The sequence below is a fragment of the Gopherus evgoodei genome, unplaced genomic scaffold, assembly GCF_007399415.2.
Source record: "Gopherus evgoodei ecotype Sinaloan lineage unplaced genomic scaffold, rGopEvg1_v1.p scaffold_33_arrow_ctg1, whole genome shotgun sequence".
Classification (NCBI taxonomy): domain Eukaryota; kingdom Metazoa; phylum Chordata; order Testudines; family Testudinidae; genus Gopherus; species Gopherus evgoodei.
In genome coordinates this window covers 6,102,960-6,129,807 of record NW_022060005.1, presented here as the reverse complement: position 1 = coordinate 6,129,807, position 26,848 = coordinate 6,102,960, and the positions used below count along the sequence as shown (strand labels likewise).

At 45.2% G+C, this 26,848-nt stretch overlaps 1 protein-coding gene and 1 pseudogene across 1 annotated transcript; one reads left to right on the top strand and one right to left on the bottom strand.

Moving 5' to 3' along the window:
* The first annotated feature begins 10,746 nt into the window (after window positions 1–10,746).
* On the top strand, window positions 10,747–11,682 carry LOC115641216 (annotated as a pseudogene).
* A 1,520-nt stretch (window positions 11,683–13,202) lies between these two features.
* Window positions 13,203–22,703, bottom strand: LOC115641162 (olfactory receptor 6B1-like). The gene is made up of 2 exons (XM_030544246.1): window positions 21,774–22,703; window positions 13,203–13,277 (listed from the first exon to the last, which is right to left on the bottom strand). The coding sequence occupies exons 1-2, from the start codon at window positions 22,701–22,703 to the stop codon at window positions 13,203–13,205; spliced, it is 1,005 nt and encodes a 334-aa protein (XP_030400106.1).
* Window positions 22,704–26,848: the final 4,145 nt, after the last annotated feature.

Genomic DNA, 26,848 nt, shown 5'->3' with positions numbered 1-26,848 from the left:
CCTTTGTAGTAGTAGGGGTGAAGGAGAGATGCCTTTTATTCACAGTCTCATTGCTCAGGGCAATGGCCAGGAGATAGAGAGGGACACACCTCAGACAAAGGGGGGAAGATGGTGGCAGCAGCCCCAGCCCAGCCCCAGTCAGGATCTGGAAGACCCTGCTCCTCTGGGGATGTTTATGCCCCCCATGTGTGAGCCTAGTCCGTGCACTTTCACTGACATCACCGACAGGACTCGGAGCTGAAATGAGGTGCCCTTGAAATGTGGCCACCCCTATTCTAAAGCGACAGCTGTGATCACAAGCCGTTCCAGCTAATCTTTTACCGTAAACAGAGGTGGATCAGACTGCTAGCTTAGTAGTTTAAAAACAAAAACAAAACAAAACAAAAACAACAAAAAGCAATTCTATGGGGTAGTATTTAAATTAGGAATGGAGAGAAAGCTGACAGGAAGAGAAGTCAATCAAAGACATGTTAGAAAGGGTGAAGATAGCTGATAAGTGGCTGAGCTGCTAACAACATATATAGTCTATATTGTACTATATGACTGGAGAGTAGCAAATAGAGACAACTGCTTCAGAATTTTCTATCAAAACATTTTTTGACAGAAAATGCAGTTTTGTCAGAATCAAAATTTTCCACAGGAGTTTCAGCCAAACATTTTCAATTTTTTTCCTGATGGAAAATTGGATGAAATATTTTGTTCTGGATCAGGATGATTTGAAATGAAAACATCAGTTTGTCAAATCCAGTCAAAATATTCAATTTCAGGGCAGGTGGACATCAATGTGCATCCAGCTGAGCAGCCATGATACTTTGTGGCAGTTGTAGCTCAGATGTCTCATGCTTTTGTCCTCTTCTGTGTGCTAGGCTCAAGGGCTGAACTACATCTCCCATGATGCACTGAGGACTCCCTTCTGGTTGAACAATTAAAAAAGTCATAGATTCCAAGGCCAGAAGGGACCACTGTAATCATCTAGTCTGACCTCTGGTATAACACAGGCCATAAAACTTCTCCAAAACAATTCCTATTTGAATTAGAGCAGATCTTTTTAATCTGGGCTGGCTCTAGCCATTTCACTGCCCCAAGCACAGCTGCACGCCACGGGGGGCACTTTGCAGCTCGCCCGTCCGTGGCTCCGGTAGACCTCCCACAGGCATGCCTGCGGGAGGTCCACCGGAGCCGCGGGACCAGCGGACCCTCCACAGGCATGCCTGCGGGAGGTCCACCAAAGCCACCTGCCGCCCTCCTGGCAACCAGCAGAGCGCCCCCCGTGGCATGCCGCCCCAAGCATACGCTTGGCATGCTGGGGCCTGGAGCCAGCCCTGTTTTTAATGAAAACACCAATCTTGATTTAAAAATGTCCATGATGGAGAATCCGCCACGACCCTTGATAACTTGTTCCAATGGTTAATTACCCTCTCTGTTAAAAATGTATGACTTATATCCAGTCTGAATTTGTTCAGTTTCAGTTTTCAGCCATTGGATCTTGTTATACCTTTCTCTGCTAGATTGAAGAGTCCATTACCAAATATTTGATCCCAGAGTAGGTACTCATAGACTGTAAGCAAGTCACACATTAACCTTCTTTGTTAAACTAAATATATTGAGCTCTTTGAGTCTATCACTGTAAGGCAGGTTTTCTAATCCTTTGGTCATTCTTGTGTCTCTTCTCTGAACCCTCTCCAATTTATCAACATCCTTCATGAATTGTGGTCACCAGAACTGGACACAGGATTCCAGCAGCACATGCACTAGTTCCAAATATAGAGGTAAAATAACCTCTCTGCGCCTAGTCAATATTCTCCTGTTTATGCCTCCATTGCAGTATCAGATGAGATGTAATCCAGCCAGGGAGTCCAGCTCAGAGGAAAATGGGAGTATGAAGCACCCACACTACCACTCCCATGAATCACTGAAGCAGTTCAGAAGGTGAGAGTTTAATGTCTAACCTACCCAAAATGAAATGTTTCAACTTGGTTAAAAAAAACAACACCCCAAAGTATATCAATCTGGGAATGTTTGTTTGCCTTATAATGATAGGCTCAAGAAGCTCAATCAATTTATTATAACAAAGGGAGGGTAAAGCGGTGACTTCATTACAGTCTGAGTACCTACATAAAGAACCAATATTTAATAATGGGCTTTTCAATCTGTCTGAGTAAGCTACAACATGGTCCAGTGGCTGGAAGTTGAAGCTAGACAAATTCAGACTGGAAATAAAGTGTAAATTTGTATCATCCAGGGTGATTACCCATAGGAACAATTTACCAAGGGTCATGGTGGATTCTCCCTCACTGACAATTTAAGAAAAATATCCAATCTTGATTTATACAGTTCTGCTGTAGGAATTATTTTGGAGGAAGTTCTCTACAGGAGGTCAGACTAGATGATCACCATGGTCCCTTCTGACCTTGGAATCTATGAAACCTGAGAGGTGGTAGATCTCTATTCAAATCTCTTCTCCCCATGAGGCAGAGGGGGGACTTGAACCAGGGTTACCCACACCTCAACTACATAGTCTAACCACTGGGCTAAAAGTTATGAGGGAAGGTCCTCCTCTTCCCCACACTCCAGCCCATTCTTGCTTTGCATAAGCTCGCCTATAAGGGCCCAATCCAATAAGTGAGATCTGAGCATATTTACCAAATTGGGCCCCTCAGACAAATGAGGGAAAGGATCGGCTATATCCCCCCAACGCTTGCATTGCTCTGGGGCTCAGGTGTCTGGCTGGCTGGTGCTTTGCTCCGGAGCATATGCCCAGAGGCAGAAATGGAGGCACCTTGGAAACTTTTACTGCCAAAAGTAGGAGCCCAGGGAGTTTAGTCACCAACAGGGTTTGATGGCAACTCAGCAGCAGTTTCGTGAATGCCAGATGGGGCCTGACTCTGGGATCTTCAGGAGCCTAAAGCAATAGTTAGGCACCTAAGTGCCTTTGTGAATCTGGACTCTTTGGATTTCTGCTCTCCCTGTTCAAGCACTTTTGAAAATCCTACAAGGGGCCTCTCTGCAACTTTAGGCTCTGAAATCCCTTTGAAAAGCTGACCTCTATCTCTGGGTGCACCTGCTCCCTGTTTGCAATATGGGGATCACAGCACTGCCTACATCACAGGGGAATTGTGAGGCTAAAGAAATTGCGTGAGGTGCTTACTCCTATGAAGGCCATAGAAGTACCTCAGAGATAGAGGGAAATAGTGAGGTTCCTCATGGGTAATAAGTTCAAAACCAGTGATTTAAAGTCCCATATTCAAAAAGTTTTGGAGATTCCTGTCTTCCAAAGCAGACACTTCCATTGAAGCATTAGCTTAATTGGAAACCCAATTTTCTAGTGAAAAAAGTTTTGATGGAAAATTTTCCACCATCTCTTATTCAAAACAGCTGTCTCTGGAAACTTTGACCCTGACTATGAAGCCGTATATTCTCCACCCCAAAGAGAGAAAAAAATGTCTTTGTCTCATCTATGAGTCTCTTACATTGCAAGAATTCAATGCACCAGGTAACCTGTATCAGTGGAGGCATAAAAAAACTTAAATACTCAGACTCCTCCAGGCTTGGCTTCTTCAGAGTTGCTCAACACGCTATTCGCTCAGCTTTACATAATTTTTAAAGCACATGATTATATTAGATTAGAATATTTTTTTAAAGTCAATGTGTTTTCTACAGATTCTTGCTTTTTAACCAAGCACATCAGTGCATATCTTTAGCTTGGTCCTTTTTCTCCACTGCTTTGTACCTTTTGTGCTGTCATTTCCATGTGAGCAATGTGAGTGTTGACTGGGTACAGAAACACTCATGCCAGTGCAAGTGGGTAATTCTGATATGGAGTCATTTTGCACTCACATTGCATCGGTACAAATGACTACACATGGCGCAAAGGAGGAGGGAGTCAGCTGTTGGTGTGTTATTCCGCTCCTCTTACCATTTTGTTATACTAAGGAATAATACAAAGCATTATAATTTATAGCTGGAATTTCCAATGGAACCTAAGGGAGTTACACACCCAACTCCCCTGAACATAGAGTTCTGTGTCTGGAAAAAATGTAATCAGGAGTTTGGCTGCTAAGTACAGTTTTAATGGGTCTCTGTGAAAACCATAGATAGATAGATAGATAGATAGATAGATAGATAGATAGATAGATAGATAGATAGATAGATAGATAGATGCGATGTTGTTTTTTGTAGCTATGTCAGTCCCAGGATATTAGAGAGTCAAGGTGGGTGAAGTCATATTTTTTATTGGACCAACTTCTGTTGGTGAGAGAGACAAGCTTTTGAGCTTACGCAGAGCTTTTCTTGAGGCCTGGGAAATGTACTTAGGCTGTGTCTGCACTACAGACCTTACAGTGACACGGCTGCACTGCCATAAGGTCTCCCATGTAGCTGCTCTTTGCTGAGAGAGCTTCTCTGCTGGCAAAATACAACCACTCTAACAAGTATTGGGGGCTTTGTTGGCAGGAGAGCGTCTCCCACTGACATAGCACTGTCCACACAGGCGCATTTGTCAGTAAAACTTTTGTCAGTCAAGTGTGGATTTTTTTTTCACACCTCGATGGACTAAAGTTTTACAGACAAAAGTGCTAATGTAGACAAAGCCAGAGAGTGCCATAGATAAATCCAAGGTGGAACAGATTGTTTAGCATAAGTAGATAAAACATATTTCAAGGGCCCATTCAAGGAGAAGTGGCTTGTTAACACCCTGCCAGTCATAGGGATGAAAGGAAGGAGGGGGTAGCAAAAAGCAGCTGCAGGGGGGAAGCATTAGTGGGGGTTACATATTGTCGTAATAAGCCAAAAATCCAGTGTTTCAGGGTATGTCTACACTACGGGATTATTCCGATTTTACATAAACCGGTTTTGTAAAACAGATTGTATAAAGTTGAGTGCAAGTGGCCACACTAAGCACATTAATTCGGCGGTGTGCGTCCATGTACCGAGGCTAGCATCGATTTCCGGAGTGTTGCACTGTGCATAGCTATCTCGTAGCTATCCCATAGTTCCCGCAGTCTCCCCTGCCCATTGGAATTCTGGGTTGAGATCCGAATGCAAAAACAGTGTCGCGGATGATTCTGGGTAAATGTCGTCACTCAATCCTTCCTCCATGAAAGCAACGGCAGACAATCATTTCACGCCCTTTTCCCCTGGATTGCTGGCAGACGCCATAGCATGGCAACCATGCAGCACATTTAGCCTTTTGTCATTGTCACCGTATGTGTACTAGATGCTGCTGACAGAAATGGTACTGCAGTGCTACACAACAGCATTCATTTGCCTTTGCAAGGTAGCAGAGATGGTTACCAGCTATAGCACCATCTGCATTTGGAAATTGGCGACGATGTTTATCAGTCATTTTGCACCATTTGCAATTGGAAATTGACGATGATCGTTATCAGTCCTTTTGTACCATCTGCTGCTGTCATGGGTGCTCCTGGCTGGCCTCACTGAGGTTGGCTGGGGGCGCATGGACAAAAATGGGAATGACTCCCCAGGTCATTCCCTTCTTTATGTTTTGTTTAAAAATAGAGTCAGTCCTACCTAGAATATGGGGCAAGTGTACTAGAGAACTAGAGAGCACAGCCGCTCCGGGTCAGAGCCCCAGAGATCCCGCAGAAATGATGATGCCATTCTAGGGGGTGCCCCTGCAACAACTCCACCCGTTGCTTCCCTCCTTCCCCAACCCTTCTGGGCTACCATGGCAGTGTTCCCCCCATTTGTATGATGAAGTAATAAAGAATGCAGAAATAAGAAACACTGACTTTTTAATGAGATATAATGAGGGGGAGGCAGCCTCCCACTGCTATGGTAGTCCAGGCAGTACAAAATCTTCATTAGACATGAAAGGGGGTCTGATGGCGCTCAGTCCCCAGTTGCTATGATGAGAATGGTTTTCAATCCTTTTGCACCGTCTGCCGGGAATGACCAGGAGTCATTCCCATTGTTGCCTAGGCGTCCCCGGCTGACCTCACTATGGCCAGCCAGGAGCACTCACGGGATGATGAGGATGGTTTTCCACCATTTTGCACCGTCTGCCATCAGGAAAGGAAGGAGAGGGGATGCTGTTGTTCAGCGCCGCAGGACCACGTCTACCAGCAGCATGCAGTAGACATACAGTGACATTGAAAAAAGGCAAGAAACGATTTTTTTCCCTTTTCTTTCACTGGAGGAGGGGGGAAATTGAGGAGATATACCCTGAACCGCCCGAGACAATGTTTTTGACCCTTCAGGCATTGGGAGCTCAGCCAAGAATGCAAATGTTTTTCAGAGACTGCGGGATAGCTGGAGTCCTCAGTCCCCCCTCCCTCCCTCCATGAGCGCCCATTTGATTCTTTCGCTTTCCATTACGCTTGTCACACAGCATTGTGTTGAGTCCCTGCTGTGGCCTCTCTCTGGAGATTTTTTCAAATGCTTTGGCATTTCATCTTCTGTAATGGATCTCTGATAGAACAGATTTGTCTCCCCATAAAGCGATCAGATCCAGTATCTCCCGTACAGTCCATGCTGATCAGAGCTCCACGCTGGGCAAACAGGAAATTAAATTCAAAAGTTCGCGGGGCTTTTCTTGTCTACCTGGCCAGAGCATCTGAGTTCAGATGGCTTTGCAGAGCAGTCACAATGGTGCACTGTGGGATATCACCCGGAGGCCAATACCGCTGATTTGCTGCCGCACTAACCCTAATCCGACATGGCAATACTGATTTCAGCGCTACTCCGCTCATCGAGGAGGAGTACAGAAATTAATTTTAAGAGCCCTTTATATCGATATAAAGGGCTTCATTGTGTGGACGGGTGCAGCGTTAAATTTGTTTAAAGCTGCTAACTTTGGTATAAACGTGTAATGTAGACCAGGCCTCTGTCCAGTCCATGAATTTTAGTGTCTAGCAAAGTTATGAATTTAAGCTCCCAGGATTGTCTTTTGAAAGTGTTGTGCAGGTTTCATTTGAGGGTGAGGATTGACAGGTTAGACATGCAGTGATTGCTCTGTGAAAAGTGTTCATCCACAGGTGATGGGGTGGTTTGAGGTCTTCATGGCCGGCGTTAGCCAGTGCAGGGTCTCATTTGTGGGGCATGTACTCTCCCCGCAGCACTTCAGATTTCCACTCCAGCAGTGGGAGCGTGGCCTCGGGGTTGCGGGGCAGCTGCATTTGCTACTCTCCGGCCAGGGACTAAGGCCACAGATTTGCGGGGCTCCAGCCAAAGAAGCAGGGATGCAGGGTTGCGGGGCTCTGGCCAGGGGAGCGGGACCATGGGGCTGGGGGATACAGCCAGGGGAGCGGGGCTGCGGGACTTGCCGCGCTCGGCCGGGGGAGCGTGACCGCGGGGTTGCTGGGCCTTGCTGCGCTCGGCCGGGGGAGCGTGACCGCGGGGTTGCTGGGCTCCAGCCGGGGGAATGGGGCTGCGGGGCTGCCGATCTCCGGACGGGGGAGCGGGGCCTTGAGGCTCCAGCTGGGAGAGCAGGACCTCGGGGTTGTGGGGCTGTGGCCGGGAGGGTGGGCTGCGGGGATGAGGGGCTATGGCTGGGGTGGCGGAGTTGCGGGGTTCCCTCCAGGGTAGCAGGACCGCGGGGATACAGGACTCTGGCCGGGGTAGCCAGACCACAGGGTTGCAGGGCTCTGTCCAGGAGAGCGGGGCTGCGGGATTGTGGAGCTCTGGCCAGGGTAGCGGGGCTTCGGGGATGTGGGGCTCTGGCTGGGGTAGCGGGGCCATGGGGCTCCAGCTGGAAGAGCGGGATAGAGGGGCTGCGGGGTTGCGGGGCTCCAGCCATGGTAGTGGGGCCACGGGACTTGCAGCGCTTGACCGGGGGAGCAGGACTGCAGGGTTGCGGGGCTCCGGCCTGGGGAGCGGGACTGTGGGGTTGTGAGGCTCTGGCTGGGGTAGCGGGTTTTCGGTGCTCTGGCCGGGGTAGCGGGGCCGCGGGGCTTGTCGGGCTGCAGCTGGGGGAGTGGGACCGCGGGGTTGTGGGGCTCCGGCTGGCAGAGTGAGGTTGCATGGTTGCGGGGCTCCCGCCAGGGGAGCAGGACCGCGGGACTTGCCGCCTTCTGGCCTGGGGAGCGTGACCACAGGGTTGCTGGGCTTCAGCTGCAGGAGCGAGGCCAAAAGGCAAATGCTGACATTAACATTGTTTCAGTCTCTGTGTTACCTGAAATCATGTATTCAGGGTCACCATAGAAGGGAAGGGCTCTGCATAGAATGAAATTTGCCTGGGCATCAGTAGAAAATGTTAAGTAAAATTTGCTTTAAATATTAAACCTGGCACTTTGTCATCTTGTGTCATCATTTTTATTTCTTAGCTTTCAGCTTTCAGCTACTTAAGTCCACTCTAAAACTCTCCTACTGACTGTTTATTATCTGACATTGTATCTCTCTAATCGCCTTCATAACCATCATTGACTTTTTTCCATTTTAATACTATCCCATAGTTTCAGAGACAGTGAGAAAAATAGCAAATAAAGGTACATGACTTTCTTTCTATCTCTATGGAGAATGATAGATAAAAATGCATCTGTCTCACATAGGTATATTCCCTGCAGCCAAGGTCGGCTTTAGGAAGTGCAGGGCCCAATTCAAACAGTTTTGATGGGCCCCTGCCAGGGATGACTAAAAAAAAAAACACGTAAAAAAACATGTGTGGCTTGTACTCACTGGACTGTGCTCCGAGTCTTCGGCAGCACTTCGGCAACGGGTCCTTCACTCGCTCCAAGTCCTCTGCAGCACTGAAGGACCCACCGCTGAAGACCCAGAACAAGCGAAGAACCCGCCACTGAAGTGCCACTGAATACCCAGAGCTCTGCCACGTGAGTAAAAATTAAAAAGGCGCCTCTAGCCAGGGAAGGGATTCTCACTGGGTCCAGGGCCCTCTCAGGCGCGGGGCCCAATTCAGGGGAATTTGTGGAATAGGCCTAAAACCAGCCTTGGGGGTCTTTATCATTTTTGTCTTGAGTTCATTAAATCACTAAATGCCCCATAGCGATCACTATGATCCCAAAGGAATTCTCACAGGAAAATGATAGCAGGTGAGGCTGGAGCTCAGGTTATGAATTCTAGTGAGGTGGGTGAGCTAAGTCTGCTGATCTGGGCTAGGAGACTCACTTCTGCTTGCTCCAGAATGTTTGTAGACACATCCAATGTGGCCTGGCTGGTAACGGAGTCAGAGATATCAACCTCTGTAACCTGAGCTGGGGAACAGGAAATAAAGTCTGGTCCACTCGATGAGACAGAGCAAGCCTCTCCTCATTTTACTGAACGGGGAGATCCAGGCTGGTGTTCTCAAAATGGGCCACTTGCTTTAGATTCCTCCTGTTCTGGGTGTCCAAGTTGTGACACACTGAGCCTGGCTTTCCCATTGAAATCTGTGGGAGCTGAGGGATCTTAGTGCCACTGCACATTGAGTACCAGATGTCTTATACTGGGCATCCACAAATGGAAGCACCACTGAAAATTTGTTGTATCAGAGATTATATATATGTACATTAATTTCTTATATAATTCACCCAACTTAAGCAGTTAATGAACCAACCTGATAGCTCTCTTTGACAGGGTAACTAGCCTTGTGGATAGTGTGTAAGTGGTTGATGTGGTATATCTTGATTTTAGTAAGGTTTTTAATATTGTCTCCCATGACTTTCTCATAAACAAACTAGGGAAATACAACCTAGATGGAGCTACTATAAGGTGGGTGCATAACTAGTTGGAAAACCATTCCCAGAGAGTAATTATCAGTGGTTCACAGTCATGCTGGAGGGGCATAATGAGTGGGGGATCAGTTCTCGGTCAGGTTCTGTTCAATATCTTCATTGATGATTTATTTACTGCATAGAGAGTACACTTATAATGTTTTCAGACCATACGAAGCTGAGAGGGATTGCAAATGCTTTGGAGGATAGGATTAAAATTCAAAATGATCAGAAAAAAATGGAGAAATGGTCTGAAGTAAATAGGATGAAATTCAATAAAGACAAATGCAAAGTGCTCCACTTAGGAAGGAATAGTCAGTTGCACACATACAAAATGGGAAATGATTGCCTAGGAAGGAGAACTGCGGAAAGGGATCTGGGGGTCATAGTGGATCACAAGCTAGATATGAGTCAACCGTGTAACACTGTTGCTAAAAAAGCAAACATTATTCTGAGATGTCTTAGCAGGAGTGTTGTAAGCAAGACACAAGAAGTAATTCTTCTACTCTACTCCCCACTGATTAGGCCTCAACTGGAGATTTGTGTCCAGTTCTGGGTGCCACATTTCAGGAAAGATGGGGACAAATTGGAGAAAGTCCAGAGAAGAGCAACAAAAATGATTACATTTCTAGAAAACATGATCTATGAGGGAAGATTGAAAAAAATGGGTTTGTTTAGTCTGGAGAAGAGAAGATTGAGACGGGACATGATAACAGGTTGCAAGTACATAAAAGGTTGTTACAAAGAGGAAGGAGAAAAACTGTTCTCTTTAACCTCTGAGGATAAGGCAAGTAGTGATGAGCTTAAATTGCATCAAGGGTGGTTTAGGTTGGACATTAGGAAAAATTTCCTAACTGTCAGGGTAGTCAAACACTGGAATAAATTGTCTAGGGAGTTGTGGAATCTCCATCACTGGAGATTTTTAAGAGCAGGTTGGACAAACTCCTGTCAGGGATGGTCTAGATAATACTTAGCCCTGCCATGAGTGTTGGAGACTGGACTAGATGACCTCTCAGGGTCCCTTCCAGTTCTAGGATTCAATTATTTTATTACCTCCACAGGTAGAAAAAAGCTGTAGGACATGGCTAGCAGGAACCACACAGTTGTGACACAGTTCTTCTTTGTGGGTTTCTCCAACATCCTGGAGCTCCGAGTTTCACTTTTTTTTCTGCTGCTGCTGTTGTACCTCATCACCGTGGTGGGCAACATCCTCATCATCACAATCACGGTGGTGGACCCTGCCCTTCAATCCCCCATGTATTTCTCCCTTCAGAACCTGTCCTTTCTGGAAATCGGTTATACCTCGGCCACTATCCCCAAGATGCTGGTGAACTTCCCCTCCGAGGAAAAGAGTATTTCCTTCCTGGGCTATGCCACACAGATGTATTTCTTCTCCTTCTTGGGTATCACAGAGTGTTGCCTGCTGGTTGCCATGGCATATGACCGTTACATGACCATATGTCACCCCCTGCGCTAGACAGCCATAATGAGCAGAGGTGTGTGTCTCCAGCTCTCAGCTGTGCCCTGGCTCATCTAGGTGCTAGTGGGAGTCCAGCAGACAACTTTCATGTTCACTCTGCCCTACTGTGAGCCTAATAGGATCAACCACTTCTTCTGTGACCTGCTCCCGCTGCTGAAGTTGGCCTGCACAGATACTTACAGGAATGAAATAGTTTTTTTCACCACCACTGTCACCTTTGTCACAGTCCCCTTCTTGCTCATCCTTGTATCCTACATCCGTATCCTCCACGCTATCCTCAGTATTCCATCAGCCGTGGGCAGAAGCAAAACTTTCTCCACCTGCTCCTCCCACCTCATTGTGGTGACTTTGTTTTTTGGGTCCAGCATCGTGATGTATCTGAAACTCAAATCCCACAACTCACTTAACACTGACAATCTGCTCTCCCTGTTCTGTTCAGTGGTGTCTCCAATGCTGAACCCTTTGATCTACAGCCTGAGGAATAAGGAGATAAAGGAAGCCCTGAGAAGGGTGATGGCCAGAAAAATATTTATTTGAAAACTTGCAGGGGGAGGAATTTATTATTTTAATTTTCTTGTGATGGATTTGGAGTTGCCTGTTGTAGCCCAATCTATGACTTGTATTGATTACTTAAGAATTCCCAGTTATTCCTCTGAAGTATTGATGGTTCTTGTCCCAAGATCAGGCCCAGTATTATTAAAATTACTGTTCAGTTGGGAACCCTGATGTGCATGGTTGCAGCACTCACACTTTAGGAACCCTTCTGTCTTTGTAATAGTTTATTACTACATTCAGCAAAGTCACAAACACTCTAACCCAGCAAGGTAGACCGAGATAATACAGACCGTATGTCTGAACATCCACATACTTCCATCATCCCTTGCAGAACAATCGGAAATATTAGCCATTATCTTCTGCATCACTATCACCTTCCTCATCATCACCAGTGGCCATCATCCTAGCATCTCCCAAGGGATACCCTTCTCTCTCTCCCCCTGCACACAGGCTGGGATACAACTTTAATAATATGTTACGTCAGGGGTAGTTAATAGATGAACTGTGGGCCAAATCCAGACTGCCAGATGTTCTTGAATGGACCGCAAAATCTTTTTAATTACTTGTTGTAGTTATTGTTACTGTGGTGTGAAAAATGTTTCTCTGGAGTCTGGACCTTGACCAAGAAATTTGGACCTTGACAAAAAATAATGAACAACCCATCTTACAGGATACAGGCCTGTAGGTTCCTTGCATTACTGCTGAATAAAATAAATGCTAAAGCGAGCTCTATGGGCCACCCTGTAGCAGTCTGTGACAACTGTATGATGTTTGTCTGACTATTGTGAAGATGTTTTTGTTTGCAGATATTGGGTTAATTCAACAGCTGAGTATTCAGGAAATGACCCATAGCTGGACAATACCTCAGAGAAGAGCTCCTCCACAAACACCAAGGACAATTAAGTGTGACATGCTACCTCTGCCCACACATGGTGGGTCTGATAGCCCAGCTTTCCCAGGCCTGCATCCCTCCTGACTAGAGGAAAGCCTGATTCACTGAGATGGTTTAGAGGATGCAATTGTCTCCTGACCTCCAGAGACTGGCGGGTTCTTCGAGGAAGCATAGCCTGCCTTGTTCTTTGCTGTGCTATGTTCCTACTGTTAAGATTAAACAACACTATTTTAAGAAGGCTGATTTGGGTCACCATTATCACTGCAGGTCTCTGGTCCCCAAGTGGACATGTATTGGGTTCAGTCAGACCTGCTGAGTAATGCTGCATGATTTTAAATTTGATTTAGAAAGTGCTCAGCAGACCGTGGCTTGCCAGACCTCACACACTGATTGTCAAATTTCTCAGATTTACTGAGAAAGAAAAATAAATAATGCAGCCAGCTCTTGGGACCGGGGGGAGAAGGGAGGGCTGTTTCATTGCAGTGTAGACTTCTGGGCTTCAGCTGGAGACCAAGCTCTGGGACCCTCCAATCTTGCAGAGTCCTAGATCCTGCGTTCCAGCCTGAACCTGGATTTCTACACTACAATGAAACAGCCCCAGAAACCCGAGTCAGCTAGCACGGGCCAGCCGCGGGTGTCTAATTGCAGTATAGACATACCCAAAGATGCAGGGCTCACAGTAAAAGTGTCAAACTGCAAGATGGGGTGGCCAATGTCCCTTATGTAGGCCATTGGCAGGAGGGGGCCAGATTTGCCAAAATCCCTTAAAAGTGGACTCCGTTGTTAACTGGCCTGTACCCTGAACCTAAAAGCAAATTCACTCTTTTAGAGGATTGCTGAATTATTACCAAAGACTCATGGAAGGTTTCAGCAACATTGCAACTGCGATGACAGACCTCTGCAAAGAGACACAGCCTGCCAGGAGGGCTTTGCTCAAATGAAAAGAATTCTGTCAGCAACATTAGCACTAGCCAGTCCAAATTTGGATAAAATGTTTGAGCTCTGCACAGATGCATCAAGTACAGGGCTGGGAGCCACACTGATGCAAGCGGGCAAGGGCAATAAGGAGCATCCTATTGCTTTTTGTAAGTAAAAAACTGACCCATCACTGGACACAATTACTCAGTCATCAAAAGGAAATATGCAGTTGTGTGGCAACTAAAGTTATACCCACTGCATAGGAAGTTTAGAGTCCTAACAGACCATTCTCCACTGCAGGGCTTCCCAGAACATAAGTTACCAGCTCCAGACTGCAACGCTGGAGTATAGACATTCATGAGTATGGTATGGGAAAGGCAAGGAAAATGTGTGACAGAAGCACTGTCCAGGCAAGAGGGTTCTGAGCCAACACATGTGGATTAGTCAATGGCTAACCTTACTGCCTCAACAAGAGTGGGAGAGGTGTGACCCAGGAATCCCGCGGTGCCAAGCAGCAGATGGCATAGAGGTTGCCTAGGGTTTTATGGGAAGCCCCAGGACTGGATATCTACATAATTCTTCATGGAATGGTGGCATGTGAGATCTCTACCAAGAGCCAGCAACCCATTAGGCATTCTAATCTGTGTGAAATGTGGGTGTGGATAATATTGAAGGATTTTTGTGTCCATACTCAAAATGATGTCCTTAAGGGTCTTGGCATGAAGGCAGGTCATGTGGATCGGAGGTGTTCCTTCCACGCAGCAGGTAACTGTGACCTTAAGAGCCCCTTAGTCAACAAAGGGCCCTTTAGACTGTAACTCACAGCAGGCCTGACACACTCACTACACCGAACACGCTGTTGTCGTCATGTGTATTTAAGGGGTGTCACGTTAGGTTTCATATGGGAAATGGTGACTCTTGTCCCAAAAATCCATTGTGTTCTGTGTGTACGGGTTGTGTATAGCAACTTATGTATATGTGCAGAAAATATGTTCTTAAAATGGGGTTTGGAGGTTGAGCATAATCCAAGTCTGCCCTGAACAAAGGAATATGGATATACCTGTCTGATCAGCTTAATTACAGGGAAAGGACAATGAAAGGACATTTACATATAAGGTAAACAAAGCAATCAAGCAAATAAGTGGCAGAGGAAGCAATGTAGTGAGCACACTGGGGTCTGAATCTGCACCCAAAGGAAATCTTTCTAGCTCATGAGACAGACAATGGACTTTGGAAAATACAAGTGGAAGCAAAAAGCCATTCTAGTTATCCCTCACTTAGAGGACAAAGGTAACAGCTCCCTCTGAATCTGTGAACATTGGATCCTGGCCTGGAGGGCTAAAGATGATGTTAACTTGATGTGAGTGAGAAAACGGCTTAGGCAAAATTGTAACTTGTTATGATTTAAGTTTTAGTCACTAGAAAGCATGGTTTGGTTTGGTTGTAACCAGACCTGTCTCTTTTTCTCCTGCTCAGTGTCATTTAAATTTCTGTTCTTTGTTAATAAACTTATCCTTAGTTTTACTATAAACCAATTCAGTGCTGTGATATTGAAGTGAAGTGTCAGTCTTCAGCTAAACTAACAAGCTGGTGTGTGTGCTGCCTCTTTGAAATCAGTGAACTCAATAATTTCGGAGTGTGCAGTGACGGGGACTGGACACTGGAGGGATGTGTCTTTGGAGAACTCAGGAACTGGAGTTCACTGGTGGCTACCTGAAAGGCAAAGTTACAACTGGCAGAATCTTGAGGAGTTTGCTGTGAAGCTGGCAGACGCTGTGGGAGGGAGCAACACACAGTCTAATCTCCAGCAAAGCTCACCCTTGCTAAAGCAAAGGGGTGACATAGTGGCTTCTGGTTCTGGGTTCCCTGAGTACAGTGTTACAGTATAAGACCTTTATCTCCCTGTCTGGTGAGGTGTGCACTTTGTATTGTACCCTCTCGATGGTGGCCTATTTGCATACTGAGCCAGATGCAAATTGAGAGATTGCAAAATCTACAAAGGAAACCTGAAAGGTGAAACAAAGAGTGGAGGGGTATCCTGTTTGTGAATGGGATCAAAGGTTTAGTCTGGTGTATCAGGGAGTGCAAAGAAACTCACTGAGTCCTTCACCTGGGAGAAAAACTGACCACACATTTGTTTCATGAAAGCAGGGTCACACCCAGCCTGACTGTAAATCACTGCAAGGATCGGGGTGAGATATACTCTACAAGATACAAGATACAACTTCTACTTGCTGCTGTTTGGATCTCTGTGCTTTGTTCAATTAACATCTACTTGTTTAAACTATAAATGTGTCTAAGTGCTGTGTGTTAAGCGGAGCAGTGGTCTGAGGTGGAGCTGGTAACCTGGGCTGCACTGATCCTTTGGGAGCAGCCAATCTGTGACTACTGTGAGTGTCCAGTGGACCAGGGGCTGGTTGCTCCAGGGAGATGTTCGAAGGGTTCGGGGGTTGGAGAGTGTCTATCACTACCTGCAGAGTGACAGCAGGGCCTGCATAGACTTAGAGGGAATGCAGGTATTGTCCCTGGTCAGAGGAGATGGGGCATTGACCCCCAGCAGACACAGTTAAGGTCTCCACATGCAAAAGGCAGGTGGGAGCAAAGGGCCTCACTGCCCTGGGACCCCCAGGAAGCATCACAATCTGTTTATCAAATGAATTGGGAAAAATCTAAACTGTTGGAAATCTCCTGACTGTCATGGAGTGGGCCTTTGTCACAACGGAACTTCCATAGGCAAACTGGCACAACAGGTGTAAAAGTCTCCAGAAACATTAACAATCTAGTGAAGCTAAATTGAGATCCTGCACTCTCTCAGATAACTAGCAATACTGGTTGATGGTATCCTCTCTCCTGGAGACTGTGGGAAAGGGTTAGCACAGTCGAATGAAGAGGTGGCCAAGGCTCCGCTGTATTTGAAGTGGCCTACCTTTACGGGTCCCACACGCTTAGAGCCTTTCTGATTGGGTTTTGAAACCTACAAAGTTATTATTCTGCTTTTCTCCTGTCACATGTCAGGCTGGCTCCAGTACATTAACACCCTTATACCAACATGGGTGGAAACTGACTAGGTATTAACCCATCCAGTTCCCCCTGTGGGTATGCTTGGTTGCTCTTCTTGTCCAATGGAGAAAAATAAGGTGCCTACAGTTGTAGCTGCACGAAGGATCTGGGCTACCTTTACTAAGAAGTACCAATTTCATCCTCGCTGTCCTGCAAAAGCACCTATCTGGGGTAACCCAGACTTGAAAATTGAGGGAAAAAAATAAAACTACAATTTGGAAGAAGTATCTGAGTATGGGCATTGTACGAATTTCCCAGTTTGTCATGGATGAGGGTTTTGTCTTTTTTTCTAACACTAAAACAATGATATGACCTGCCACCCTGAGCAGAATGACAATAGGGAGAGTTTGAGTTGTAAGTTATGTATCAATTTTGTCTGGATGCCCTAGGACTGCAGATGCCCCAGAGCTAGAGGGATCATCAGAAACGCTTCATAAACTCCTGAGACCCGTGTCAACTATGCATGCCTTACTAATGAAAAGGACCTCCATTGATCTGGAGCTCTTTGTGAAAGCAGGGGGAAGGGAGTTATCATAGTCCTCAGAAGAATCCTAATGGTGGAGCATGTTATGGAGCGTTAAAAAAATATCCTGTGGATTTCAGGCTATACCTGAAAGAGCAAAACATTTTCAAAATCTGTTGGACGCCACAGGGGTTTGCCAGACTGGGGCCTTGACTCTTGTGTGTGTTGGCACTTTAATACAGAAAAAGGAACCCTGATGCATATGCTATGGGACTGTCCAGCAGTCAGGCAGTTGTGGGAAGAGGTGGACATGAGTGAAAATAATGATTGGCTTCAGCAATCAAACCTCAACTGAAATTATATCCTACTGTCAGAGTGCAGGGCAGCTGCGCCTGTATTTCTCCTCCGTAGTCCGCCAAAGGCACACTCTTTTAGGATCTCGGCTCTCAGCCGTCACCTCTCTCTTGGACAGACTCCCACATTTCTCTCCCTCCTGACTGGAGTTTTTCCAGGCTGCACAACTCTCTGCCTACACTGTGATATCCCCAGCAAGCCAGACAGCATGAATGGGAGTTTGGAGAAAGCTTTTCAAAAGCTCCTAAGGGATTTTGGCTCACAAGTCCCACTGAAAGTTCCCTTAGCACAGGGCGTGCTGGACTGACACAGCCTTATGTTTCTGAATCTTCCACCCACACAGCAGTGTCTTAAGGGGGAGCTGATTTCAGAATATGTCTCCTCTGTAGGGTATAAGCATCATGGCTTAAATCCATCCCTGATGTCTCTGCACTTAACTGTTACACCAGGGGTAAATTGGCTCACTTATCTTTTCTAAAATCTCACTGTAATTTATTAGCAATATTTGTAAATCTAGAATATAACATTTGTGTGTTAATTAATACCCAATGGGCCACTACAAAATTTTAAACAATCTACCAACACAGGGATATATTAGCAGAGAGAAAGCTTTCTGTGGCAGGGGAGAGTTCTTGTGTTTCATTTATGCATCAGTTCTTTGAATCCTAGAAGTCCTGTTTATTAAGAATCGGCTAGATCAGGGCTTTGGGAATGGTCAACGGGACTGTTGGGGTGCTATTTTTTAAATTGCCGAACTGGCTTATGGGCACAAGTCACAATGAAAGTGAGTGGGAATTGTGATCACAAGTCACTTAATAAACCCACCCATCACCTCGAAATGCCAGTGTGACTCTTGGCGAAATTGACACTGGCTAAAAGTTCTTACTAGTTTTTCGACAATTTGGTAGCTTTAACCTGTGTCCTAGTGGACAGTTCCTTAATTCCCCAGAACATTGTGGTAGCAGCTACAGTCTGAGAACCTTAACATTCCACATCCACCCCTTGCCTATCTCCAGCCTACACAAGCCTTCCTGTCCTGCTGGACGATCTGCCATTGAATGACACGGGACTACTGTAAAACAGACATATCCTTTGTGAAGAATAGGTGGGATTTAAAGGCTCCAGGACTGTACGGGACAGAACAATCCCTGAAGCCTCTTGTATCTGTGGGACATGCTGAGCTTTCAGAGAGATCAGGGACAGAATGGAACATGCAAGAGAGAGCTTGGTTGCATAGCAGCATTTTAAGGGATAAGTGTTGTGACATAAACGCCTCTAAGGGCTTCACGGTTTATCTGTCCAGCCTACTCTCTCCCCAGCACTACTGTCCCACACAGATCAGCCATTATGATTTCTGTATATGAGAAGAGCTCTCTGCAAAGCCATTTTATTGTCATCCTTAAAATTCTGCTTTGCAGTGATGCCTGCAAAATGCCTGATGATGGAAAATGGGCTTTTTTTCCCATGGAAATGTTTAACACAAACAAAACAAATAAAAGCATTTTCATCATTTTTTCCCATTGAAAAGTTCAATCCTTTGGCCAAAAAAAAAAAATTAAATAAAACAAAACAAAAGAAACAAAAAAATTGGCCAAAAATTTGAAATATTTTGAATCTGAAATACTGCCTAGTGCTTTATGGGTGTTGTAGTTTTTACGCTTCAAGCCCGCATTCTCCTGTATGGGCTGGAAACCACTCTCTCTCCTCAGAGCGAGAGAATGTGGTTGCACCATGGGAGATGTAGTCCAGCAGGGGACCCCAGCCCATAGTGAAGAATGGAGACACAGGGAACTGAAATACAGCTGCCATGGGGCACTGCAGAAGGCTTTCTGAACCGAATTATTTGAATTTTGGAATATTTGATTTTTCAACAAAAATTTGAAATCTCCATGAAAAACAGACACTTTTAAAAAAAAGATTTTCTCAAAAATTGATAGGGTTCTGCTTACCAAGACCTCAAACATTCCCTGAAATTTTGTAATTGATCAGAGATGATTTTGCAAAGATACGGACAGAGAAATCACACCAAAATAAGCACAAGGCCCTGCTTTGCTAATGAAAGGTGACTCAGCAGGAATTAAACCTAGGCTATTCAATACCACAGCACAGGATTTTAACACTCAGCAAAACCCTTTTGTCCATTCAGTCCAAATTCCTGGGCAGGTTCACACACCTCTTTGTCTTAGGTGGGGGAAGGGGCTTCTGATTAACTCATCCTGACAGTTATGCGAATAGAGGAGGGGGGTTCACACATCAGTTAGAATAAGTTTTTTAACTCAACCATAACAAGGTTTAGTCCAGGTCATAATGACGTCCCTCACCTCAGGGGAGGCTCAGGCTAGTCACCCAGGCTTGGTCCCACCCTATAACATCCACACAGCTATTTTTAGCACGCTAGCACAAGGCCTGCTAGCACAAGTCTGCCTACCAAGGCTGGGAGGCTCACCTTCAGCTGCCATGTAGACATACTCTTCAGTGGCTCAACTACTGTCATTCCTTCAATTAGTTCCTGTGTATTAATTTGAATCAGAGGCCTAAGGATTAATGTATTATTCAATGGGTAGAATTTTCAAAAGCGTTCCCCTTTCAGTAGGACCTAAGGATGGGGGAATCTGTGTCTCATTGAAAGTCAATGAGATTTATGCTTTTAAGTCAGCTAGATACTTTTGGAAAATTTACCCAATGTGCTTCAGGATGAAAGATGCTGGCACTTTTCAAATATGCCATGAGTAGCATTTCCTCCACACCTAACAGCTGTTTTTTTAATTGACATTCATTTTTTTGTTGCTGTAGCAAAGAGGTTGTGTCAACAGTAATCATTCACATCATTTATTTTATTTTGATAGCCATTAATCTGTTTAGGGTCTGACGCACTGAGTCTTAGGGAATGTCTACACTGTAATGTAAGCCTAAACTCAGACTCAGGCTTGAGGATTTCAATCTGACAAACGCACATTCAACCACCATTCTACACATACTGGGAATATAATTAAGCCTTCTTTTGCCATGGCCTCTGTGATCAGGATACTGTTTCATAAGCCCAGGCAAAAGGGGTACATCCAGTCGACTTTCCAACCCCAAACTGGTTAGCAATGGACCTGTAGGACTCTGGGGTATAGCAAACTACCTTTGAACAGGAATGGCTTCCTTTGTGTATGGGTCGTGGTGCTGAATGGACTGGGAAACCTGCTAACAAGGCTTCAGAAATGCAGCTTTCCTCATGAGCAAGTTCTGGTCATCCTGGGTCTGCATGACAAGGGGGTCCCACCAGTCTGTGCTCGTGGCCCTGGCCCAGAAGCACCAGTCTACGCATGGGGCATCAGTGGCTCTCCCAAGAGTCATGAGCAGCAGCATCCAGTTTGAGTCTGTCAGGTTTGTATCACCCTCATCCTCCTCCAACAGGTATCTTCTTCTGCAGATCAGAAAATGCCCCTGAAATGTCCACCAGCACCTCATGAAAGCTTTGCCCATTGCCTGAAACAGGAGTGAAAGAACAAGCAAGACAAGTGCTTCAAACAGTGACTCCTCCCTGTTGCTGGCTCCAGTTGCCAGGCACATGCAGACTCAAAAGACAACTTGGCCCGAAACCTTGGCAGGCTGCAATAGCTTCTGGTAAAGTGCTGCGGGATGGACAGTTAAGTTTTCCCTCAGGGCAACACAAACAAAGGGCTAGCATGGCTACGCACTTGGAAAGGTGCTAGGAAATCTTGCACAGGCTGGCTTGACTTAGGCCTGCGTAGTGCAGTGTAGATGCCTGAGTGCTGGTGTGAGGTCTGGGTCCAGAAATTCTAAACCAAGTGTTAATATTCAGTGTGGACACTCAAGCCTAGGTTTACACTCACTGAGCCTACGGGTTCAAGTCCCACACACCCTAGGCTTACATTGCAGTATAGGCACACCCTTACACCCCTTCTACCCATTGCAAAATGACACGCAGTACAACAAATGGGAAGACCAGTACAATCTTCCCAGATATAGAGTTATGGAGCTTTTGGAAATCCAGGACATCAAGGAGAGAGAAAATATTTGAACCAGCTAATTATGCCCATAGTGATCTGAGGCCAGTGCTAAGTAGAATGTGGCATTCACACAATTCAGAGAGAGCAGAGAAATAGATGAAACACGTATCTGAAATCTCAAATGTCACTATGTAGAGCGCAGACAGTCAGGTTTCCAATTAAGGCAGTAGCAAGTATCAGCTTTAGCCATGAATGAGAATGTCATCAACCCAAAACTTAGCATGTCCTCATGTTCCCCAAAGCAGTTCCCACTGATGTGAGCTGGGGCCCTACTAGATGTAAACTTTCTTGCTCATTAAGCCGGATGGATTCCTTCACAGATCAGTGACTCCATCTGAATTCATTTGAGCAACATATATTATCGGATGACTTTTCTCAGGGCCTCCTTCACCTCTTTGTTTCGCAGGCTGTAGATGAGGGGGTTGAGCATGGGAGTCAGGACTGTGTAGAAGACAGAGAACACTTTGTTCAGGGCTTTTAGTGTATTGGTTTTTGGTAGCAGATACACAGTCATTAGGGTCCCATAGAAAACTGTAACCACAATGAGGTGAGAGGAGCAGGTGGAAAAGGCCTTTTGCCTCCCAGTAATGGAAGGGATTCTCAGGACAGTAGCAATGATACAAACATAGGACATCACAGTTAATAGAAATGGGCAAGGTGAATCTAAGAAGGCGAGTATTACACTAACCAGTGTGATCATGCTGGTGTCACTGCAGGAGAGTTTTAGCATTGGAGAAAAATCACAAAAGAAATGGTCAATTTCACTGGGGCCACAGAATGTTAGTTGTGACATAAAACACATCATTATTACACAAATTAGAAATCCACTTATCCAAGACCCTGCTGCTAGCTGGAGGCACAACCTGCCATCCATCAGGGCTGCATAACACAGGGGTTTGCATATCGCTACATACCTATCATATGACATCGCTGCTAGGAGATAACATTCTGTAGCTGCCAGAGAAACAAAGCAATAAAACTGTGCAAAACAGCCACTGACAGAAATGGTTCTGTCTCCAGTCAGGAGACTGACCAGTAACCTGGGCAGGATGGTGGAGGTGTAGCAGGTCTCCAAGCAGGACAAGTTCCCCAGGAAGAAGTACATGGGGGTGTGAAGGTGCTGATCAGCCACAATTAGCGCAGTGATGAGGATGTTCCCAGACATGGTCACCATGTAGATCACCAGAAACACCAGGAAGAGAAGGACCTGCAGTTCAGGGAGATTCCCGAATCCCAGGAGGATTAATTCTGTGATGACCGTTCGATTGTCCTCTTCTGCTTTGTCTATGAGGTGCATCTAGGTACAAAGAAATGTACTATAACTCAGAGGTGGGACTTTGAAAAGGACAAACATCCCAGGTTTAGCCATGAATGGGAATGTCATCATCCCAAAACGTAGTATCTCCTCACATTCCCCGGAGCAGTTCCCATTGGTGCGAGCTAGGGCCCTACTAGATGTAAATTTTCTTGCTCATTAAGCCGGAAGTTAGATCTCATGGATTTATTCATTTATTCTCAAGCAGGGGTCACCATTAGTGTAGGGAAAGCTCCTGGCGTGCCGGGCCAGTGTGTTTACCTGCTCCGTCGGTAGACCCAGCTGACCGAGGCTCTCATTGGCTGCGGATCGCTGCTCCGGGTCAATGGGAGCTGCTGGTAGTGGTGCCGGCCGAGGAACTTACTGGCTGCCGCTTCCAGCAGCTCCCATTGGCCCAGAGCAGCAATTCACGGCCTGTGGGAGCTGCGATCGGCCGGACCTGCGGAGGGTGCAGTTTGGAATGAAAGGGGCTTTACCTACACAAGCAGCAACCCTGTTTGTGAAACCCTGCCTGAATCCTTTTGAAAATGGAATTTAGGCTCCTCAGTCAGTTAGGGATTGTTGCAACACTGAGCTCAGCAACCCCTAAATAGCTTTAAAAATCTGGGCCTGAGGGCTTTGCTTTATCAGGATCTTAATTCAAGCTATGCACAGCCACAAAGGATCTGCTGTTCCTCAAAGGGTGCGAGCCACTGGAATGTTTTAGCCCACACTAAAAATGGTCAGCGGCGGTAAGAGAGAGTAAAGGAATGGCTTTAACAATAACTATCTCACAGCCTTTCCTCACATGAATAAATCCACAAGATCTAACTCTGAACTCCCAAACTGTTTTTTGCAATATTAACTTCTGCCGGAGATCCTCCCACTTTACAGCTGCCCAAGTGAGATTAGAACCAGGAGCTGGAAATTCTGAGTACATGTACATCCTACATGCTATGCATTTTATTTTTAAATAACTGACTTGCTGCACTGAATATATATATATATAAATAGTATTTTATTATAATGGGGCTTGGGGGTCTACATTCATAAGTGGGATAGACAGAGCAGTAGGACTGGTTGATCTACCTTGTAATCTCAAAGAACATTGCAAAGAGATGATGCAGTGCTCAATGCCTCCTGACAGCTGCTGAGAGCTCTCAGCTCACACTCTGGTCAGTGGAGGAAAGTCTCTGCTGGCCACAGGACTTCTGTTAATTAATTAATCTCAGCTTCTACTTTAGGGGAAAATCCAGAGGGACATTTTAGAAACAACTGAGGAAAGGAGTGAGAATCCATGTGAAAGAGGTGAGTTGTCAGGGAGATAGAAAGGCATCCAACCCCTGTCTAAAGGGCTGGGGGATGGGAGATAAAGGCTATGAGATCGCCTTGGGTACTGTTATGATCACAGGATACAAACAGCGAAGTTAGATTAAAACATCAAATACTCTCTCTGGAAGGTTGCAGTGTAACATGACTTTATTGCATAAAAGCCAAAACCCCAGTGCACAAAACCCAAAACCAGAGAGAGAAAAGCAGGCTGCTCCATAAGGCAGAGACACCAAAATCACCCCACATTGCTCTAGGCTGGCTCTTTTCAGACTGACTACTGAAAGACACTGATCTCATGCTTCCCTACAGAGCCCCCTGATCTGCAAGCAGGACCTGGAGAACCCTTAAGAATTTAAAGTGATAGCCTATAACAGTTTTCAATATACCACAGGTGCCTTAGAAAGAGAGGGAAAGATACAGGCAAACAGAGAAACAGACAGACAGGCACAGAGAGACATATGCAGACAGACAGAGAAATTAGACAGATAGAGGGAGATGTGTGAAACAGCTCTATTTAACATTAGAGCTGACTGGAATTTTTTTTCTTCACAGAATTTTTTGACTTTATGTGAAAAAAAATGACAATCAAAATTTTGTGGCTGAAAACTGAAAATTTTTCACTAGAAGCTGAAAGCTTTTGATTTTTGACCCAATATTTTTCAGTTTTTGGCTGAAAAGTTTTTGGGTTTTGGCCAATTTTTTTTTCAATAAAAACATGTCATTTTCCAGGGAAAGTGGACAGTTTTCATGAAAAAAATTCATTTAATCCAAAAATCCAATTTTTTGTAAAAAATAATAAAAAACAGTTTTGACAAGAAATTTCCCACAAGCTCTCTTTATCAATAGTAATGTAACACATCCAAAAAGGCAATATAAAAAAACCCTCTGTATTCCAGTGTTAGAGAAATAAAAAAACAAAGGAGTAATACACTAAATCAGTAATGTATTACTGTAACCAATTTCACTCAAACAATCACTGAAAGACCAAGTGAGCTGAAATGTGTCTACCTTATCAGTTAAGTTAGAGAAGGTGTATCAAGACACAGCCTGGTCGTGAGCCACCTGAGGACAAGGTTTTGTTTTCCTTATGGAAGTACAAAGCAGCTGATTTTGCTTGCTACATGGGACACAATTCCCACCCAGTAACTATATCTCATCCACAACATAAAAAGTAGCTTGGAAAACAACAGTAGGCTGAAAAGCAAAGGCAAATTTTTATTGTTTATTTTTTGCATTTCCAAACAGAGCAACTAACAAGACTAAAGAAAACAACTTTCTAACACTATTGAGAAATGTGCGCAGTGATTATTGCATCAAGACCACATCAGGTTGAAGTAGCTTACTGGACTCACTCAACTATTTGAGATCTAGGCTGGGATTTTCAGTTTAGCCTAAGAGTATTAGGCACCCAACTCCTACTGCATTCAATAGACTCATAGATTTTAGGGTCAGGAGGGACCAATATGATCATCTACTCTGACCTCCTGCACAAAGCAGGCCACAGAATCCTACCCATCCACTTCTATAACAAACCCCTAACTGATGTCTGAGTTATTGAAGTCTTCAAAATTGTGGTTTGAAGACCTCAAGCTGCAGACAATCCACCAGCAAGTAACCCATGGCCCATGCTGCAGAGGAAGGTGAAAAACCTCCAGGGCCTCTGCCAATCTGCCCCAGAGGAAAATTCCTTCCTGATCCCATATATGGCGATCAGCTAAACCCTGAGCATGTGGGCAAGACTCACCAGCCAGCACTCAGGAAAGAATTCTCTGCAGTAACTCAGATCCCATCCCATCTAACATCCCATCACAGACCACTGGGCATACTTACCTGCTGATAATCAAAGATCAATTGCCAAAATTAAGCTATCCCATCATACCATCCCTTCCATAAACTTATCAAGCTTAGTCTTAAAGCCAGATATGTCTTTTGCCCCCACTACTCCCCTTGGAAGGCTGCTGCAGAACTTCACTCCTCTAATGGATAGAAACCTTCATCTAATTTCAAGTCTAAACTTCCTAGTGTCCAGTTTATACCCATTTGTTCTTGTGTCTACATTGGTACTAAGCTTAAATAATTCCTCTCCCTCCCTAATATTAATCCCTCTGATATATTTATAAAGAGCAAGCATATCCCCGCTCAACCTTCTTTTGGTTAGGCTAAACAAGCCAAGCTCTTTGAATCTCCTTTCATAAGACAGGTTTTCCATTCCTCAGATCATCCTAGTAACCCGTCTCTGTACCTGTTCCAGTTTGAATTCATCCTTCTTAAACATGGGAGACCAGAACTGCACACAGTATTTCAGATGAGGTCTCACCAGTGCCTTGTATAACGATACTAACACCTCCTTATCTTTGCTGGAAATACTTTGCCTCATGCATCCTAAAACTGCATTAGCTTTTTTAATGGCCATATCACATTGGCAGCTCATAGTCATCCTGTGATCAATCAATACTCCGAGGTCCTTCTCTTCCTCTGTTACTTCCAACTGATGTGTCCTCAGTTTATAACAAATTCCTGCTGTAGGCTCATTAGTGGAATGTAAAAACAAAGACCTAGTAGGGACACTCCTTAAGACAAAGGCGCTGGGTAAAATAAAAATGAGCTGTCAGCTACCCAGATTCCTCACAGAAACAAGAAGGGTAGTATTTGGGGTGCCCAATGAAATGTCAGGAAAGAAAGCAAAGAATAGTTAGTGATAAATGCTAAGCGGCTAATTAGCAGAAGAGGAAGTGACAGCAAGTGCTTGACAGCTGTGCTGGACATATTTTAAGGGAAGGATGTGACCAGAAAGAGTAACTTTAGGGTATCAGATA

Bases quoted from the DNA above. Each gene is read 5' to 3' on its own strand.
- LOC115641162 (XM_030544246.1), bottom strand. From the start codon at position 22,703: ATGCACCTCATAGACAAAGCAGAAGAGGACAATCGAACGGTCATCACA. The intron at 13,278-21,773 runs ATCCGATAATAT...GCAGTTTGACAC, and splicing joins AGGAGGCCCTGAGAAAAGTC to TTTTACTGTGAGCCCTGCAT.